Source organism: Vespa crabro, chromosome 2 (genome assembly GCF_910589235.1).
Source record: "Vespa crabro chromosome 2, iyVesCrab1.2, whole genome shotgun sequence".
Taxonomy (NCBI): domain Eukaryota; kingdom Metazoa; phylum Arthropoda; class Insecta; order Hymenoptera; family Vespidae; genus Vespa; species Vespa crabro.
The window spans coordinates 10715269-10736459 of record NC_060956.1 but is presented as its reverse complement, the minus strand read 5'-3'; the positions used below and the strand labels follow the sequence as shown (position 1 = coordinate 10736459).

The 21191-nt window shown below is 25.9% G+C and overlaps 2 protein-coding genes and 1 long non-coding RNA gene across 6 annotated transcripts; 1 reads left to right on the top strand and 2 right to left on the bottom strand.

The window, feature by feature from the left end:
• The first annotated feature begins 857 nt into the window (after positions 1-857).
• LOC124421618 lies at positions 858-3043 on the top strand. The gene is made up of 6 exons (XR_006941707.1): positions 858-994; positions 1080-1312; positions 1386-1981; positions 2063-2153; positions 2250-2577; positions 2657-3043. It is a non-coding gene; the product is annotated as an uncharacterized LOC124421618 (long non-coding RNA).
• Positions 3044-7861: 4818 nt separating this feature from the next.
• Positions 7862-21165, bottom strand: LOC124433094 (serine/threonine-protein phosphatase 4 catalytic subunit). 4 transcript variants are annotated; one of them, XM_046982676.1, is made up of 7 exons: positions 11083-11223; positions 10458-10515; positions 10201-10374; positions 9929-10081; positions 9553-9804; positions 9123-9361; positions 7862-8991 (listed from the first exon to the last, which is right to left on the bottom strand). In XM_046982676.1, the coding sequence occupies exons 3-7, from the start codon at positions 10348-10350 to the stop codon at positions 8862-8864; spliced, it is 924 nt and encodes a 307-aa protein (XP_046838632.1). In that variant the 5' UTR covers positions 10351-10374; positions 10458-10515; positions 11083-11223; the 3' UTR covers positions 7862-8861. The 4 variants fall into 4 exon arrangements, with proteins under 4 accessions (XP_046838632.1, XP_046838630.1, XP_046838631.1 ...); XM_046982674.1 differs by lacking the exons at positions 10458-10515; positions 11083-11223 and adding an exon at positions 19429-19614; XM_046982675.1 differs by lacking the exon at positions 10458-10515 and having other exon boundaries at positions 11083-11239.
• LOC124433095 (protein maternal effect lethal 26-like) lies at positions 12170-13931 on the bottom strand. The gene is made up of 2 exons (XM_046982679.1): positions 13643-13931; positions 12170-13211 (listed from the first exon to the last, which is right to left on the bottom strand). Exon 2 carries the CDS (start codon positions 13156-13158, stop codon positions 12244-12246), a length of 915 nt encoding a protein of 304 aa, XP_046838635.1. The 5' UTR covers positions 13159-13211; positions 13643-13931; the 3' UTR covers positions 12170-12243.
• Positions 21166-21191: the final 26 nt, after the last annotated feature.

Below are 21191 nucleotides of genomic sequence, written 5' to 3'. Positions count from 1 at the left end.
GAAACGGTCTATGACGTTCTGATATATCAATTGCTTATTGTGCAAACATTAAAAAAGTCTTTAAGTAAATAAATTTTATTTATCCATTTCATCAATAAATTAAAAGATTTTTTATTATAACAATGTACTAAAATCACTTTTGCTCGTTTGTAAAGAATTTTCTAAAGATATCTTTCAAAATTCGTGATTCGAAGTTTTTATTGTTTTTTGGACCTCTTTGAATCTGCTATTAATATGAAAGAAAAAAATAAATATCAATACAAATGGGAAGAAACGTTCATCGACCTTGGATTATCCCGTATGATTATTCAGAAAACGATTGATCGTAAAACGGTATCGTAAAACAACTGGTACATTGCTCTCGGTAAATCCATGATTCCATAAAATTTTTATATTCCTCATAAACCAATTCCTAACAATCGGAATGCTAAAATAATTCGTCTGTTTATATCATACTCTTTATTTTTTATGAGAGGACTAGAATTGACATTGGTTGCTTAGCAGGAGTCACACGAAAGCATTAATGTAAAACCGAGTCCACAAATTCTCACGATTCTATGAACGTCACTGTTGCATGCCTTACACTTTACAACATTACTGATTACAGAAAAACCGATGATAAAGTTTAGAATTCCGTACATATACAAAAGGATACAATAGAATAGATATGCGTGCCGAGTACGGGTCCAACCGTGCGACTCACTGCTCGCAGCTATCCGACCGTTCTATCTAGAAACATCTATAACTCTGTCAATTTTTCGAATTTTAATATCGGATATGACTTAAATTGTTCACAAAACTTCGAAGTTAATAAAAATGCAAAAAAGGAATCAATTTTTTCAAACTTCTTGGGTAGTCAGACCTCTTAAGTCTCGTTTAATAATTCGATTTTTCTTCCTCTCTCCTAGATTGGTACTGTTACCAATGCGATTGGTACTATTAATATATCAAAACTATTAAAAAAAACAGGCTAATGATCCTAGCAATTGTGAAGGTAAATGTAACCATCGGTAAGATGATTTAGAAATGTAATTCATTAATGAATGAATAATTGAATTCAATATTAAAATATTATTTAGATGATCAACAAACTCATCAGAATCCAGAAGATCTGCTTCAAAATTATTGAACGACTATTCCAAGCTTTTCCCGTTTATTCAAAAACGAAAGTAATATTTAATGTGAAATATTTAATTTATATTTAATACGAAAATTAGTGCAGATACTGTATTAGTCATACAAGGAATAAAATTTGTATCAATGCTATGGATCATTATGTTCCACATGATGTTCTTCACGTACAATTACACTGGTAATGTAATGACGATGATGAAATGTCATAATATAATAATAAATTTATTAAAATTTGGATACTTTGATTATAGACAATAAATCTTTATCCTGGAGGAAAATGGAAGATTTTGTTATCTAGATGTTAACCAACGAGAATTTGGTAGTTGACACATTGTTCTTCTTAAGTGGTTTCCTCGTCGATTAAATGAATTTAACGAATGAAAAAAGCAAGGATGAATTCGTACAATCACATAGCTAAAACTAAAATCTTCTTCCTGGGTATTTTAAAAAACTTTGTCAGATAGGATAATTTTCAAGTATAATAAAAAATTTAATTATTTTTAGAAACTTATTTGTTAATTCTTCTAATGTAATTTAATATCGGCTTATTATTATATAATTCCATGTGGTTTAATAACAACTCGTTATTTTACATGAGATATCGATCACATAAAATATGTCCAAAGTATTAGTGGAGGAATATATTTTATATTCAAAATTTCTTTCGTATGAAGACCATGCTATGAACATTTATTTATTAATAATTGATTGACACACAATATTCATTGTAACAACGATTACTTATCAATATTTATTTTTACGGTGTATGATTTGGAACTGGTACATGGTAAACAATATGCAGTTCTTTGCAATTGGCACATTACTGCTATTTTCTCGTATTTTCGACGTAAATACGTTATCTTCGTTTTTCTAATTTTTATATAAATTTTTTAAGATGAAACAGTTCAATGACAAAACTCAATTGCAGGTACTTCAATATGGCAGTCTGTTTGCTAAGTCTATTTCTCATCGACGATTATAACGAGTTATATCTCCTATATCTACGATTATATTCCTACGTAAGTATTAAATAGTAAATGTTATATATAAAAGCTAAAACAACCAAGACATTTTATAATGTTATAGATTGGACTAACAGTACCATCTCGTTATAGATTTGTGTGTGCTTATGACTTTTCATTGATGTTCGAAATACCATACATCCTTTTGATGAAACAAATTATTAATTATATACGCCGATAAAAACAAATGGTTGATATCTTCATGCTTATGCAAACTGATATAACTTTCTTTCCATGTTTTGTAATTTATTAGTCCATATATATTTGTTTTTTCTCGTGATTCAATGCACTTCTTTCTAAATTACATACTGTTATTTAGAAAGAATCACGTAATTATTGTGAAGAATTGATTGAACGAGACACAACACAGACGGAATCCAACGCAAAGAAACGCATTTCACGATTTTTATACGAAGTTACGGTAACTAGCTCGATGATTTTGTTAAAAATAATAATTAGTGAATATTTGTAATATATTATATAGTATTTATTTACATTAGCGAATAATGCAGACAAACCTAATCCCTCGATGATGGAATGAGCTGCTCGATGATACATCGGAGAACTGTCTAACTTCTCTGTTCGACTTCTTCCAAAGAACTCCTTCCAAAGGCTCATACCCGAAGGTCTCATCAGAGAGTTCAACACAATAAATATTTTTCCCTATTGAAAAAAAACAACCTACTCAAGAATCTACGCTCAAGAATTTCACCCGAGAGAAACTAATATAATTAAAATAGAATAATCGTTTCAACTAGTAGAATTAAGTGGCTATCCGTTTTAATAACTAGAAAGAAGTGTTTGTTTACTCATTCCAAAAAGTTCGGAGAACTGTCCCTATTATCCGAATTACTATCCAAATTAAATAAAATACGTTCATAAGTAAATATTTACTAAAATTTGTAAATTATTTAAAATTAAAAATTATTTAACCTTCCTATTAATATATATTATAATTAATTATATTCTGTATATTTATGAGATATGGGCTGTGATTTTATAAGTTTTTTTGTTTTTTAGCAATGACTCCACTCGACTTTTCGCTTTCAAAAGCAATGACTCTAATCAACTTTTTTTTTTCTAAAACAATAACTGTACTCGCCTTTTTCTTTCAAAATGATTCTATTCAAATTTTCTTTTTTTTTAACAAAATTGATTAAATATTTAATTAATTTTTATTAAAAAATATAATGGAAAACTCTTAGACATTCTTCCTTATAAGCGATTACTTTGATTATTACAAGAAAATCATCCAATTTCGCTTATAATCAAAAGATAATCATGAATGTCTTCTTGCTAATTCTTTATTAGAACTGGCAAATATTGATGTAATTTTATGTCAGAATACAAATAATTATAAAAGCGTATAAAACAAGATCATATCCTGTTCTAATAAATAAATCAAAGAAGAAGGAACCATTCACAAGTAAATCTCCAGAGAAAAATTACTTGTGATCACTCAATACTCTTCTAGTAATTAATTACAACCAATCACGTGTGCTGATTTGGATCTTTCGTCTTCAATATGATTGAGTGATCGGAGTGACTTAAAAATTCACTTATTACTTAACAAATTCTGTGATGGCTCCAAAATGTTCGTCTGTGATTTAGGTCGCAATTGAGATTGGTCAATTCGTAGGTGAACACGAGATAGGTCAACATCGAAGTTAGTCGAAATCCTCTTCAGTGATGTACTGATTCTAATATCCAGTAGTTGTTTATTAACGGATGGTCACTGAATTTAATTCGCGAAATTTTACTTATCCTGTATTATAAATACAGTCTACGCAGCTGTTAAAAAAAAATTTTGCGAACAACCACTGATTCTAACGATTGCATTGCATACAGTCAATGCAAATACACTTGTTTAAATCGAAAACGCAAACACTGCTTCTATATCGCGATTTTTTGATTTTTATTTTCACAAATACTCAATTTCATCATTGCTTCGCGCACGATTACAATAATATTCTGAAACAGAAAAATAAAAACAAAATTATTAGTATCATTAATATAAGAAATTGATAAAAGTATTTTTAAGTAACGTTTGATATAAAAATATATTTACTTTAAGTATTTGTTAATCCTTATACGTTGAGCATCAAGAAGATAAAGAATTTTGACAAAAAAATAAAATTTATGATGAGTTTTTTTTTTGCGGCCAACATTTCTGACGAACAACTCTGTTTTTCTTTAAGTTTCTAGTCTTTTTATTTTTACCATGCTACACTCGCTCCTTCATTGTTTTGATCACTATTACGACATATTTTAAAACAAAAAAATAAAAACGAAAAAAAATTATTAATATCATTTTTAATATATAAAATTGTTGAAATTATTCAGAAAACATTTAATACAAAAATTTTCTTAGCTTAAGTTTTTGTTGATCCTTGAACGATGTGCATCCTGTTCCAAAATGATGAAGAATGCTGACGAAAATAAAAAGCTAAAGATGAGTTTCTTGTCGCGATCAACAATGACTCTACTTAGCGATTCTGTGCATTATTCTTTAAATATAAGTTACTTATACTCTAGATACAAACTACACTTGTTCAAATGAATGTAAAATAAATGAAATTATAAATTATTTAAGATTATCCGTGTGGAAAGAGAGAATTTGGATATTTACTCGTTGGAATGCGAAAAAGAACTAACTTGATAACTGATATTCATTTGAGCGTCCATTTTTGTTAATATTAAATATATATAATCAACTCCGAGTTCAAAATAACTGTTTGATTTATTAAATTAAAATTATTTTATATTTAACGCGCTTTACTAACTATATAATGTTTAAATAAAAAGATTATTATTTAAATAATTATTTATTGTATTTCGTATACATTATGTATTATTTAAATATTATTCAGAGAAAATCGATTATTAGATATCTGTGTCATAAGCAAACAAAATCAATTATTCACAAGCATTTTTCATATATTGAAATCTAATATCAGAAAAAAAGCATTAAGTGTGATTATTCCACGTACATTATTTTCCTACATAATACATATACAAAGTTTAAACAAAGTAATGGAGATACGGTGTTTCTTTTTCTTATTTTTTATTAGCTAGAAGAACTCTTTAATCTTTAGTAAATTTAAACGAGTAAATTTATTAAATGATACCTACAGAGATGTATACAGAAATATATTGGAATATTCTGCAAAAATTCGTGATCTTTTAACTAATATTAATAATCCATTTTCAAACATTAACCGTCCGTTATGCTTAACGAAGGAATATATTAATTCATCTTCATTTGATTAGGTTTACACTATCTAAAGTGCTTCTTAAAATGCCTCACACATTGCAGTTCATTGTATGTAATTTAAATGTACATGTTTACACATTTTCATTCAGTTTTATTTCAATCACTATATTCAGAATTCTGATAATGTCTTTTACCTATGAACAAAGGAGATTTCCTATTGTTCCACTCATTCCAAGTTTTATATTATCTTTCGTTTAAAAGTATGATTCCAGCTGTCTTTTTAATTAAAATTTTATTGGGATCAGTTAACCCTAGCGTGTTCTGTAAAATGCATTTTTGATATCAAGTTTTCCCTCTCTTAACCCTTTGCAGTCGTATTTAGTTTATATAATACTTGGGTGTTATGCTGATCGGAGTTAATTTTTATTGAACGAACAGTAATACATAATATGCAAGATTACGAAGGACAAACAAAATTTATTAATTTTTTAAACTTTAGATAAATGTAACATAATAACATGTTTTAATTTTATGTAAAAATTACATTTTATAGTTTTTCATCGTATGATATCTTTCATATTAGGAACCGGTATAGTATCAATGTTCGGAATTACGCCTAAAAAAGCAATAATCTCTTCTTTCGTCACATCGACCCAGTTATTTCAAGTTGATCGTTCAAATAAACTCTGTTGCTTTTTTATTTTTGGTATATTTATTTGTTTCTAGTACAATTGTTTAAACAGTATATCTGTGAAAAAATGTCTGAAAAAATCAATAGGTTCCGTACAATGAACAAGTACATTAATTCCAACAATCTTAAATTTTGTCGAAAAATTAGTTTTTGATTGAAGCTGTACGTAATATCTCTCCAAACAATAAATTTATTTATATCACTATTTTCGCTTTCATCATTTTCTTCTACTTCACTATCGCTGGAAATTTCTAATTACATTACTCATCGCTTCACTCGATCTACGTCATTATCAAAATCACTACTATTAATATTTTCAAAACAACCGTTATCACTTTCTATATCAAAGTTAGTGTTATCAGAGCATCGTTAATCAGCGATGATTAAAACTGTGTATCTCCGAAGCTTATTGATTTAGTATAATATAAGATCAGTATGGTTCTTTGCTGTGATGACTGAGAGTGGATATACGACTGGAACGATAAGAAAGTTTTAGTGGATGAGAGTAGACCGCAAAAAATTAATATTAGGAATCATTTTCTACATGTTAAATCATTTACAGCATCGTCTCTGTGTAAAACATACAATTTTTTCACAAATTTCACGAAAATAATATTGATATCACAAACATAAGATCCGGAAATTCCAGAAAAGATATTATATACGTAATTCCCTTCTTTTCTCCTAGAAGGATACCAAGGACTTCGGTTTTAATTTAATGAATATCTCTTAAACGTGGTGATGCTCCAATTTGCAAATATTGCACCATGAAAGTTGCACTTTTGGCAATCGATAGTTATTTTTAATAGAGCTGATTATTATTAGAAATGTTTTTATTGTAATTTTATTGTAATCAAGAAAACTATACTGATTCCATATCAAATAATTTACATGTTCATATAAATCCAACATGGATTCCTTACCGCAAATAGGTAGGTAATTGAACGATTTCTCAATCATGAAAATTTAATAATAATTATATTTCAATCTATAAGATTCGAAAAATATTATAAATGCAATATACATTAGCATCCAAATGAAAAGTTTATTAGTCCAACCTATTCAAATAAATAATTAAATTACAATATATATATAAATAAGTCCTATTTTGCAAATATTTCTTAAATACAATTTTACCATGACTTACGAGAAGCATCACATGAAATTCGTACAATTGATATACTGAGATAAGCCGTATATTAGAAAATATATATATTCTTATTATTTTACGATATCATATAATCTTACATATTAAAATAATGTAAGTGAATTTATTTCTATCGTTTTTAAAATCTTTTCAATAAATTTTTTTATAAATAAATAATAGCGTGAAATATCCTACATGTAATATTTATCTAATATATTCGTCTTAAATAAAATAATGAAGATTAAAAATAGTCGTAAGTTGTTGGATGAAATAAATCGGCGAAGGAAGTAATTATAAAGATACATGATTACATTCAAGTCAATTATTATTCTTTATGTGTACTTTAACAAGTGTATACAGATGTATATAATTTAATTTTTTTTTTCATATGCATGTTCAAGTAACATGACTATTACGCTCAAATCACGTCGAATAATATAAATATCCAATTATCGACTTTTATTAAATTCACTAAATCAAAAGTAACTAAAGAAACATTTAATATAGTAACGTACAATGTACCAATATTAAAAGGAGGTAGAAAATGAAACTTGTAAATTAAAACAAAAAATTATATATGGGACAAAGTGGGTGAATTTCTAATTTTTACATGCATAAAATAAAACGGGTTTAATGTATCCGTCTATAAACAGTTTCATTAAATAAAACATTTAATTCTGATATACGTAAATTTCATACATTTAACATTTTTCGATTTCTTTCTTTTTTTTTATCGTATCGTACCGTTTATATTAACAGTCTTGGTAAAAAATAAAATTAGTCAACGATATAACTCATGATTATACGGAATTTGATATTTATGCATATTTATTACAAAAACACGTATGACAAATAACGTTTGATTTCTGTTATTAAAAGACTGATGAAAGATTTACAATTTACAGAAATAACGTAAATATAAAATGAATCATTTAATTGCTTCATGCAATAAATTGTTATTTCGTTAGATTTACGGTCAGTTCTATTAAGACTAAAAATTACGCTTTATTTCAATAAAAGTATTTAATGAATTTAAGCGTTTAACTTGTATTTTACTTCCTTTAACATGTACATCCAGAAAAAATTACGTATCAACAGATGATATACAGAAAAGAATGCATTGATTGGAAAGGTACAGAAAAACTAATTAAGAAATATAATCTTTATATGGATATAGAATTAAGTTTTGTATGGCTTTTTTAATGTCTCTTCTTTTTTTTATTTTTTTTTTATTTTTTTATTTATTTTTTTTTTTTTTTTTTTTGAAAAAATGTAGTGGGAACTTTGATGTACTTTTGTGCTAATATTTTACAAAAAAGATATTGAAGACTCTATAGATGCAAAATAACGAAGTAAAGCACGATTATTTTATCGTGAGTATTAGTATTCTTTCATATTAAATATATGTTGTCATTTCTATGTAATTTTTTTGGCAAATAATTTTGTCCAGTGTTCAATAATAAATATAATTGTCGATTTTTTATATATAGCCATAAAAATATACTAAAAATAAATTTGATGATTTCGTATAAATTGTAAATATCTGTGGTGCCATAACATGAACACACACATATTACCTATGAAAAACTTAAAGATCCTATGTCAGCGATTTCAGAATGATAACATGCAGGTTTAAATTTTATAATATTCAATTCACAAAAAGTAATCTGCTTGTGGTTTCTTGCTAGGTATTCCTCGACTTTCTTGTGGTGCTGCTTCAAAGATCGTAAAATCCCTTTGTAAATGTTCATTTAATTCCAATATAGCCGCCACATTACCACACCTAAAAATAAATAAAAAAATATATAATATATACAAAAATAATCCGATTTTCTAAGTATATTACAACAAAACCATATACATTTTAATAATAATATAATTTACATTTAAAAAGTTATTGATCAAAATTTATACCTATAACAATAATTTGGAGCAGACCAAACTGTGAGAACAGTTTCATTGAAATGCCATTTATAACCTTCCATTACCAACTGATGTGCTCTACATATCATATCAATATCATTAGCAGAGTTAAACTGAGCTACAACATCACTACCAAATAAGTATCCTGCTCCACGGGGTGAGACTCCCCAACCTTGAGTATCTTCTGGGTCAGACCATAATAGATCGCACATTGGACCATCGTGAGGAACCTGTACAAAAATTTCATATTATTCTCTCCATACATATATATAGCAAGTTTGATTCACTTTTTAAATAAATATAGTTTTTATTAGTTTATATATATGTATATAAATATTAAATATTAATATAACCAAATTATATAAAAAAAAATAAATCTTATAATAAGAAAAGAATTAAATATTTCATTACTATTACTCACTTCTTGTTTTCTATCTATAGTACGAATCTGATCAAGAGTTTGAATACTAGGAGACAAACCACCATGAACACAAAATATTTTCCCATCTATAATTGCTGATAGCGATAAATAATCAAAAATTTCAGTACAGTACCGCCATACCGTAATACTACCATATTTACGTAAACATTCATCATAAAATCCATAGACTTGAGTAATTTGCCTTGATTCGTGATTCCCTCTTATTAATGTAATCCTATCAGGATAACGTACCTATAAAATCAATTAAAATTTCCAAAAATAATTCCTTTATTCTTGACATTTCCAATGTATTTGGAAAATACTTTGGAAATGTCAAGATAAATAATATGTACTCCTAAATTTATAAATATATTACTTTTAATGCAAGGAGAAGAAGGAATGTTTCGACGCTATAGAATCCTCTATCAACAAAATCTCCCATGAAAAGATAATTAGTTTCTGGAACATCACCACCTACTTTAAATAGTTCTTTTAAATCATAAAATTGACCATGAATATCTCCACATACCTATAAACATAAATTACAATTAATAATAATTTTAATCACACATATACTTAAGTATCTTATAAATAATAATTTATGACAAATTATTAGATATTTTTAACTTCTAGTCAATTAAAACTTACTGTAACTGGAGAATCAACTCGTTGTACATTACTTTCTTCTATAAGAATTTCACGAGCTTTTGCACATAAAGCTTTTACTTCAGCTTCCTTTATGATTTCACATTTCTTAAGTTGTTCAATTTGCCGATCCAAATCACTGGAATCGGCCATTGTAATGACACCAGATGAAAATGGCTACAAATAAATGTATTTCTTTTTTATATCAAAATAACAAAGATTATATACAGATAAGATAAAATATAATAACATATAACAACCTAAAAATAAATAATCTATTATCCACTAATACATCAGAAATATTTTGGTGTGCATTATCTGCAATAAACATTATTAATTCATCGCATTATTGTTCTTTAAATTATAAAAATATAAATTTCAATTTATTTTTAATATAATAAATGTAATTTACATATACAGGATTTTAATGTAGTAAACACAGTTATAATATATGAGCATATATAGCATTGCATTCTTAACATATTAAAATTTTCTTATTATTATTATAAGCTATTATTTGCAAGAATAATTCGTGTACATTACATCAATTATATATCAATTATACAAAATAAATTACAGTTTTTAGAATATTTTGAAGGGGAAAGTCTGAAAACATAACTTTATAAAGAAGAATCTCTCACTAATCTGCATTATTTTAATAATATTTTACAAAGTAAAATGTAAGATATAATAAATACACAAATATTATGCAAAAGAATATGTTAATTACATAGAATGTAGAAATATTTTATTTTATATACAATATATATATATGTATATATATATATATATATATATATATATATATATGCATGTATATAGTTGTCTGTATATATATATTGTGTATATCAAAATATATATATATATATCGATTCAAATGCATACCTATATCAAATTCCGTGTGAAATATGTCTATATAAAACTGCTAATACATCAAGTAAATAAATTTACAGTCCAGTCGTTAGAAAAAAACTCTTTTAGGCTATATTCTTATGCCAATGACTACTCGATTCAAGTAAGATACCAATTGTGTTGCATTTCTAAGTACAGAAAATCAGACAATTGTGCCATCTACAGGAAATAGGAACTAAAATGGATTTTTATCTTTTTAAAGAAATTTTTATTATTCACTATTTAATGTAAAAGAATACAATGACTGTCAGTTAAAATTAGTGTTAGTAATTATATTATCCATTTGGGATAATGTCAGTATAATTTATTATGTTTAATTGAAAACATAAAACTATTTATTATTTTAAATATTAAATGATATATAAAAAATAATATATATACACACATACATACATTAAAGAGAATAAATTTGTATTACTTGGAACTCTGAATTAGAGATCTATACGACTTATATCTAAGTTTTACAATAAAGAATACGAAAAAATAATTTCTCTTATTACCATAAATATCTTCCCGTTAGCTCAAATGACACAAAAATGAATCCACGTATATAAATATAAAATTGTTGATTATAAATTAAGGGCCAGTTGAACACCTCCTCTTTTAGAATAGAAAAGAAAAATATTAAGAAAAATGTAATAATTTCATATGTAAAATATTTTAAGTGTATAAAATAAAACACTTAATTTCCGGTTAAACCGGAAATTGAATAATTATTAGTCTTTCTTATAGGATACATTGCAGTTTCTTATTAAATTATATATTTAATTCAATTACCTTTAAAAATCTATTAAGCAAGTATAGGCCTCAAATTAATAATTAATAAAATATTAATGTCCGAAGTAAGCTGTGTAAGCAGAAACAGTATTACTAATATTAATAAAACTAAAATTTAAAAAATTATAAGCGAAAATTATAAACGCCATTAATTAAATATCATCTGAAATATGTACGAAATACAAAATGTATAAAAAAGTATAATTATAAAATGTCGATATTTTCTTTATTAGAGATTCATAAAATAATTGATATTCGACAATATATATGAAACAGTAAAAAAGAATTTATTAAGAATTTATTAGTTATTTCTATTAATTTAATACACTAAGTTTTTGATAAAATAATAAAGTATTTTTAGTTCATCATGAAATCCACAAGTTTGATTACTATATTTGAATATTTCTTTATGTCTTCATATTCCTTCTTTGAATTAATATTTTTCCTGTTTTTTGATATATATTGAAGACAGTGTAATTCTAGATCTCTTATATGTAAGTCATCTGCAATAATAAGAGTGTCAAACACATTTTCTACATTCATGCTCTTGATCAAAGTTTCTTTACATAATTCTACCAAATCTTGTATGTTATACATGTCAGCTATAAAAATAAGATTATTTGCAATATTATCTAAATCATTAAATTTGTTAGTATAAATATAAGACAACATAGAGTTACATGTTTCTTTTGCTATATTAGTTATATAAATTTTCTTATCTTTTTGTTCTTTCATTCCAATTGTGAACATGTTTCTAAATATAGGACTATGTGCTGCAAGTATACATTTATGCACAGGAAACACTGAATCTTCAACATAAATTGATAGATCACTTAATTCTGAATTACTTTGCAATGAAGTTATATGTCTCATTATTGTTGGTAATTGTTTTAACTTGAAATTGGGCAATTGTTTAGTCACAGGAAATATATGAGTGACTTCAAGTGACACATCAAATTCTTCTTCATCTAACATCAGATCTTCATATTTAATTATTTTATGGGTCTTATCTATAATCTGTCTTGCTTGTTCTAAATGTAATATATTACATATAACAAATAAATATCCACCATAATGGTTCTTCTTAAAATCAAATTGCAGAATAAGATCATCATTTTGATACATCATTGTGACTGCATATGAACAAGATGGCAATAGAAACATGGGTGATATTTTTACTGTATCATCAAAGAATTCTTCGACAGACCACAAATATTTTGGATGTTCATATTTCATAAATGTAGTCTCTATATAATGAGTATTTTTTTCCATTTTTTCTCAAATAATATCTCAATAAAATAAAATAATCTGTTGATTAAATAGCCCTAAAACAAGCATCGTATAAAAAATAATAAAATCAGTATATTTATACATAGTATGGCTACACAAGCAACCCCTTTATAATATGATATTCTACGTGGTCCTGCTTTAACTTTGTAAAGTGTTTTATACGTATGATTGTTCTGCTAATATGCATGTGACAGCTACTTCTTGTTTGTAAAATCAATAAAATCAAAATTTTAAAATTAGTTTATTTGGCTAAGTATCACACAATAGAATAATACAAATCTTGATAGTTATAACAAGAAAATAGTATAATTTTGTTAATCTTTAAAACCTCTTTTTTATTCTAAATCTAATTTTCTCTTGTATGACACGAATTTACATAATACGATATTTTAAAAAAATTAACCGACCGTCTTATACGAGGTTTACTTGTATATATATATATATACATCGTAACATTTATACGTACGGAATAACTCTTTTATTCAGCATGCATACATGTAGAAAATAATAAAATGAAGTATAATACAGTGTCTTTATTCGTTCATGATTATAATTTGTTGGCCGTTTTTCATCAAATAATTTTTGGCATGATCGATTTTCAATCAAAGTTATGTTTGGGGCATTAAAACGCCATGAAAAGATACGCCACGAACAAAGAGGACACCACTGAACATGACATCAGTAGAAGTACACCGAACAGACTAACGAATTACACGACGATGAAGTAATCAATGGAAGCACCACTATACAATACGTGGTGCAACTGGAAAAATAAAAAAGAAATTTTACATAAAAAAATCTGGTTGAAAGACAAAATTTTATTTTTGTTTAAAATGAATAATATTTTTCCTGTATATTTCTGTATACGTATATACATAAATTATATTTTTTTTATAAACAGCAACATTTAGTAACTAATTAAAAACTAAAATTCAACAATATATGTGCTCGAAGAAAATATCAAGAAATCTATATTAAGGGTGTTCTCTACCTTTTGTTCAAAGCGTATGTAACTTCAACGATAGGTATGGACAAAATATGAACTACGAATACAAATAGGAAACGCTGACTCCACTATGCGACTATCGTATCGTATCGTGTATAATCTTGTTTAATTATTCCCTTTAGGCGTACATAAAAATGGTTTCATTGGGTTAAAATAATTAGTGTTACTAGACGCATACTTTTCAATCTCTCATATGGATATCTTTCTTTGATAGAGCGTGCGTTTCGCAGTGATCTGTACTAGCTACGTCTGTACGCATTTGTTTTACGATAAATGCATAGAAAATAATAAATATAATTGAACATACAAAATTAAGTATATAAATCTGCAACAAAAATAAGAATTTGTTGAATATTTTCTTCAAAATAATTAGTGAATACTTATATATTATATTATTTTAATATAAATTAAAACATGACTTCATTTTCACACTACCTATGAAGTAGATCAGCGCTTTTTTTACATGGTTTCTCCTATAGGACTTAGTCCATTCTGTACCACTATTACTATTACTACCACTACTGATAATAATAATAATATAATATAATATAATATAATATAATATAATAATAATAATAATAATAATATATTTAAATATTATTTATATACATCTAGATATTATTTAATACATTTCATGTTGTAATAGTAAAGACAATTAACTTCGACTGATCATGAGTAAGAAATAGTGTGGAAACAAATGCATAATGATTATAAGTTAGTAAGACAAAGAGAAACGATAGTGGACGAAAACAAAAGAAACGTTTCTTACTTTTTTCATATGTCGCGTTTGTATTAACATATTTATCGATAAGCGGTTACATGGCGAAATTATCAAGGACAGTTTATTGAGTGTCGCCCATCATACCACCACGTAAAATGATATACATTTCCTTCTTTTGTTATTATAAATTATCATATATTATATAAATCATATGTATCATGATTTATACAATATAAATATATTCTTCTGTTTCTTATTATTATTATAGTAATAGTAGTAGTAATAGTAATAATATGAAGTGAATTACAGAGGAAATCATGAAATAGCGCTGGAGGAAAAATTTCGTAGGTAATGTGGAAATGAACTCGTATTTTGATATTATTAAAAATAATCCATAATATATATGTTCATTAATTATTTTGAAGTCGACAAATATATATATTTTATACATTTGTCATTGAACAAAATTATACTGCTGCTGTGTCCTATGTATCTCAAATTACCACGAAATTCACGTTAGTCATCAGTATAGGAAATACATATAAAAGATTGGATAGTAACACCTTACTAAATTATATTTATTATTTTCTATGCATTTATCGTAACACAAATGCGTATAGACGTATCTAACACAGATCACTGCAAAACGCACGCTCTATCAAAGTAAGATATACATATGAGATATTGAAAAGTATGCGTCTAGTAACACTAATTATTTTAACCCAATGAAACCATTTTTATGTACGCGTAAAGGGAATAACTAAACAAGATTATACACGATACGATACGATAGTCGCATAGTGGAGTCAGTGTTTCCTATTTGTATTCGTAGTTCATATTTTGTCCATACCTATCGTTGAAGTCACATACGCTTTGAACGAAAGGTAGCAGCCGGCCAAACTGTTTCAAACACAACAGCCTTAACTGTTTCACAGGTTTTTGTTGTTTCTCAATCGAAAATTGTTAAACGGCGCGATAGCGTTTGTTTGATCCTGTATCCAAAAATGCCAAGGAACATGATTGCGCTATTTTCTGTTTATATGCTATAAGTTTTATTAATATAAACGTATATTTCATTATTGTTTTTTTATAGCTTATTCTATATTATTTAGTTCATTATATTATTATAATAATAGTTGTTTATAAGGATAGAAACGTGTACACCTACAAAGTGTAATACTACTCCAATTTTATTTTAATTTACCTAAGACTGAACGGTAACCGCAGTCACGCATCGACAGAAACCGGGCTTGTGATTGTCGGCTTCGCAGCTTAGAGCGCTGGCACTTTTGGGCACAGGCATTTAAACGGTTAAGAGAATGTTTTCTTCTTTTACCGTAAAATTAGAAGATCTTTTAATTATTTTTTTCTTTTTTTAAGTGATTCCTCAAATGTTTCCATAGTTCTTTAGTCTTTTTATTGCATTTACATTATACACATATAAAATTTGTTTAATGCTAGTCAACATTCTTTTATCAACGTTCACCTAACTTATGAATGACACAATGCAAAATATGTTAAACAGCAATTACAAATAAACTTTAGTTCAGTTGATATTTCTTCTGAATTTAATATCCATAACGAGTCAAAGGAATTTGAAGTATTTTATGAGATCAATTTTTATTATTAAGCCGTGTAATGTTTATTAGAATGAAAAATTAATTGATTGGATGGTGTAAGCTGTGGCAACTTCTAAAGGACGGGCGGTTATAACAACGCCTAGATGGCGTAGGTACTATTACAGTTTTCGAATGAGAAAACTCATTTACATCTTGGGAATTTGAATTTCCAATACGCGAACCAATAGAAGTTTATGAAAATCTTCTTTGTTCATTTAGTCTTATAGTTAATGATCGAATCGCATTAAATTTAAACAAATGAATTTCAAATTCTTCGAATCGATTCGAAGTTTAATTAGTTAATATAGATTTTGAAGTTTTGATAAGTCACGAATCTATTATCAGTTTCATTGTTTAACCAACAATGGATTTAATGATATTTGAAATACTTTAAACCACTTTGGATTTGTATAGTAACTTTGAACATAATTCTAATCTTACAACTCATGAGGATCTTAATAAATCTCGAATATTTTGTCATTTTCTCGAATATATTGCACTAGCGATAATGGACTCTTTCTGCGCACAATATATCAAATCTTACACCATTACTAATTTTTATTAATTCCTTAATAACAAGGTTTTATATAAAATTCTTTAATCCACTAATTTTATAGTTTGAATATAATTAATAAAACTATTACTACAAGGACTATTTGAAAAGTTTGCGGTTTTTTCTTAAAATGAAACAAATCTTAAAGTGAAAAATAAAAAAGCCGCATATTGCTAAAATGGTTCTAGTACTTATTCATCTTTGAATATATAATTACTATACTTTATACTTTATGTATTATATTATACATAATACTATATTAATTTTAATATAATTATATTCTTTTTATCTTATTTTCTACATATCAACATTCGTAATATATATTGCAAACTATAAAAACTAATAATATAAATAAATGTATTTTTGTTAATTTGAATTTTCGAAATTTTTTCAATATTTGTTGTCAATTGCTCGGACAAAATTTATCGAAACTTTCAAAACTTCGGAAAGTATGAATTGATGATCAAAATATTCAAGAGTTTTACTTTCTTGAGATAGGGTTCAAGATTACGATATAGATTCGAAGCGATTTGAAGTCTTTCAAATCTTATCGTTAGTTATTGTCAATCAAGTCAAATTCTTATTATCACGTTCACGAGTCGTACTAAACTATTACATATATTGTTAGTTGTTAGTATAACTCAGAAATTAAGCATTTTTGGATTTAAGCATATTGATAGAGTCTATTTTTCTTCTCTATATATGAAGAATCAATTCCTGAAGTTTTGCTGTGTAATTTTTTACATTATGTATATATAAGTTATTATCTATATTTTTTTTTAAATTTGAAGTAAAGTATTTTTAATACCAATTAGAAGAAATCTAAGTAAGAACTACGTATTGATTGTATGGAAAAATTAAAATTCCAGAATATGAAATAATAAAAAAAAATTTATTTAACTTTGTTCATATCTATTTTATACACTAAGATTTTTGTAAAACAATAAAGTATTTTTAGCCCATGAAGTAATCTAAAATTTTTGCTACTATATTTGGATATTTCTTTATATCTTCATATTCCTTACTTGAATGAATAATGGTCTTGTATTGTGATATATATTGAAGACAAAGTAATTCTAGATCATGCATATGTAATTTATCTGCAATAACAAGAGTGTCGAATACATTCTCTTCATTCATTTGCTTGATCAAAGCATCTTTACATAACTTTACTAAATCTAGTATATTATACATGTCAGCTATAATAATAAGTTCGCTTGCAATATTATCTAAATCTTCAAGTCTATTAGTATATATATAAGACATCATAGAGGTACACGTTCCTTTTGTTAAATCTGTTATATAAACTCTGCCTTCTTTTTGTTCCTTCATTCCAGATGTGAATATATTTTCAAATACAGGACTATGTGCTCCAAGTATACATTTGTGCACTGGATATACTGAATCTTCAACACAAATTGTTAAATCGCTTAATTCTGAATTAAAATGTAATGAACTTATATGTTTCATTATTTCTCGTATATGTTTTATCTTGAAATTGGGCAATTGTTTAGTTACAGGAAGTATATGAGTGACTTTAAGTGACAGATCAAATTTGCTGTAAAATGAAGACACGTTTTGATATATGATTGATTTATTGGTCCCATTAATAATTTGTGTCTTTTGACAACAATCTAACATAGAATATACAACACTTAAATATCCACCATATTGTTTCTCGTCGAAATCAAATTCTAGAGTTAGACTACGACTAGTATGCTCCACCGTAACTGTATATGTACAAGACGGTAATAGAAACACGGGTGACATTAAAATTGTGTTAGAATGGAATTGTTGAATAGGCCACAAAAATTGTGGATTTTCATATTTTATAAATGTAGTCTCTATATAGAATGTATTTCCTTCCATTTTTAAAAATTAATATCTCAATAAGATAAAATAATCTTTTGATAAAATAACCCTAAAACATGCATCGTATAAAGAATGAAATTATTATGTCTATGGAGAGTATGACTATACAAGTAACCCCTTTATAATATGGTATTCCTATATGATTTCGTTTTACCTTTGTAAAGTATTTTTTTTATGTACGAATATTCTGCTAATAGGCGTGTTATAGCTAGTTTTTGTTCATTAAATCAATAAAACCGAAATTTAAGAGTTATTTTATTTGACTAAATATTGCACAGTGGAACAATACAAAGTATGATAATTATAAAAGGAAAGTAGTATAATTTTCTTAATTTTTGAAATCTAAGTCTATATTCTGTTCTAATTCATTATTTTTTCATAACAACATGAATTTGCATAATATATTTTATAGGAACTTAGTTTTACATGGGGATTACTTGTTCATATATACATATACATATATGTAAAAATCTATACATACGAGATACGTTTGTTCAGCAGGATTTTGCATATACGAAGAGAACAATAAAATGAAGCATATTATAAAACGTCTTCATTTGTACAGAATTATGATTTGTTGGCTGTTTTTCATTAAATAATTTTTACATGATCGATTTTCAATTAAGGTTATAACTATGGCGAATTTGATTCGCTACAAAGTGTTTTTATTTGTAAATGTAGCTTTAGGATATTAAAATATTAAGTAGAAATGAATACTATGAATTTATTATTACAAAAATAATTAAATAACATAAGAAAATTTCGAAAAAGATTAAGTTGTAGTGATAGATCATGTTGTATGTTATTTAGTAATCTGTATAAACTAAATATTTATTATAAGGATATAAGCAAATTAACATTTTATATATATTAAAAAAGGCTTATAAAACAGTAAGAAAAAAATTTACATATTAATTTATGTACAATACAATTAAAATATATATGTATGAGCCGTTTTTCTTTAAATCGTGTAAGTCCAACTGAAAAAATGAGTTGAAGTTAATTTTAGTAACAGATGGCGAGATAAATTTTTTTTTTATATTTATAACAAAGTCAATATAGTACAATATTTTCATAAATTCAAAAATGGAATTGCATGAATTTCTTTTTGAATCTGATATAAATCTATACCATTGTAAATGCATTCATTATGTTTGCGGAACATACAAGAGCTTGTGACTTCGATTCAGGCCTAATTGAAAAATACGATGTATTTTATAAAAACATTTAGAATGTTACAGCTCAAGAACATATTATAATGACATGTGGAATATCTAAAAATTTCAGCAAAATAACATTATTGCTGTTATATACCAATTCATAGCAGTAGATATAATGATATGTTGAGTTTGTTACCTTATATACTTTCTATTCACCATGAAAATTTTAGGACACTTTATACGAATCCAAATGAAGACTAAAAGATGAATAAATCTTTTTGATGAATAAAAGTCATTAATATTATCCTTCTCATTTCTTCAAAGTTGTTTTTTCATTAAACTTATTATAATAGTATTCTCAAAAATATTTATCAAATGAATAAATTTTTATATTCATTACATCTTTATTCTATAATTGTCATTATTTATTTTAGAATAAAGTTTCAAAAAAGTATTTCTTAATTATAATATAAATTTAAATTTGATATGCACGATTTTCCCTTTTTTTGAGAATAGTGTGTCTTCATTAGCAATTAACAAAAACAGTTGTATTTTGAGAATATTTATAAAAACGGTCACACATAATAAAATAAAGCATATTTGGAATATTAAAAGCATAAAACTAGCTTATTAGCACATTTAACAATATTTTAAATATTTTAACATACAAAACATTAAATATTTCGGCATAAAGATCGTATATGTACCGTTTAAAAAAAACGGCTCATATATATATATATATATATATATATATATATATATATATATATATGTATATATATACATAAGTTATTCATTGTTGATATTTCATCAACAATTTGAAGTGAAGTATTATTAATACCAATTAGAAGAAATGTAGATTGGAACCATTTATCGATTGTAGAGGAATGTAAATTTTTTGGTCGTCTTTGCTTCATACATTTATACCCCTATATAATTACATTGTTCATTCTTTAATTAATCTTATTGTGTTAACATATAATATATAGCTAAAATAAAAATAAAAATCACACGATCTTTTTATGAGAATAATTCAATTTTTATATATCCACGCATCATATATTGGAACTTTAATATTTTCAAA

What these genes read in the sequence shown, in the direction of transcription:
- LOC124433095 (XM_046982679.1), bottom strand. Translation starts at nt 13,158, where the DNA reads ATGGAAAAAAATACTCATTATATAGAGACTACATTTATGAAATATGAA.
- LOC124433094 (XM_046982674.1), bottom strand. Translation starts at nt 19,458, where the DNA reads ATGCAAAATCCTGCTGAACAAACGTATCTC. An exon ending in GAGTTGATTCTCCAGTTACA is followed by an intron (nt 10,082 to 10,200) that starts GTAAGTTTTAAT and finishes TTATGTTTATAG; the next exon opens with GTATGTGGAGATATTCATGG. An exon ending in CTATAGATAGAAAACAAGAA is followed by an intron (nt 9,362 to 9,552) that starts GTGAGTAATAGT and finishes ATTTTTGTACAG; the next exon opens with GTTCCTCACGATGGTCCAAT.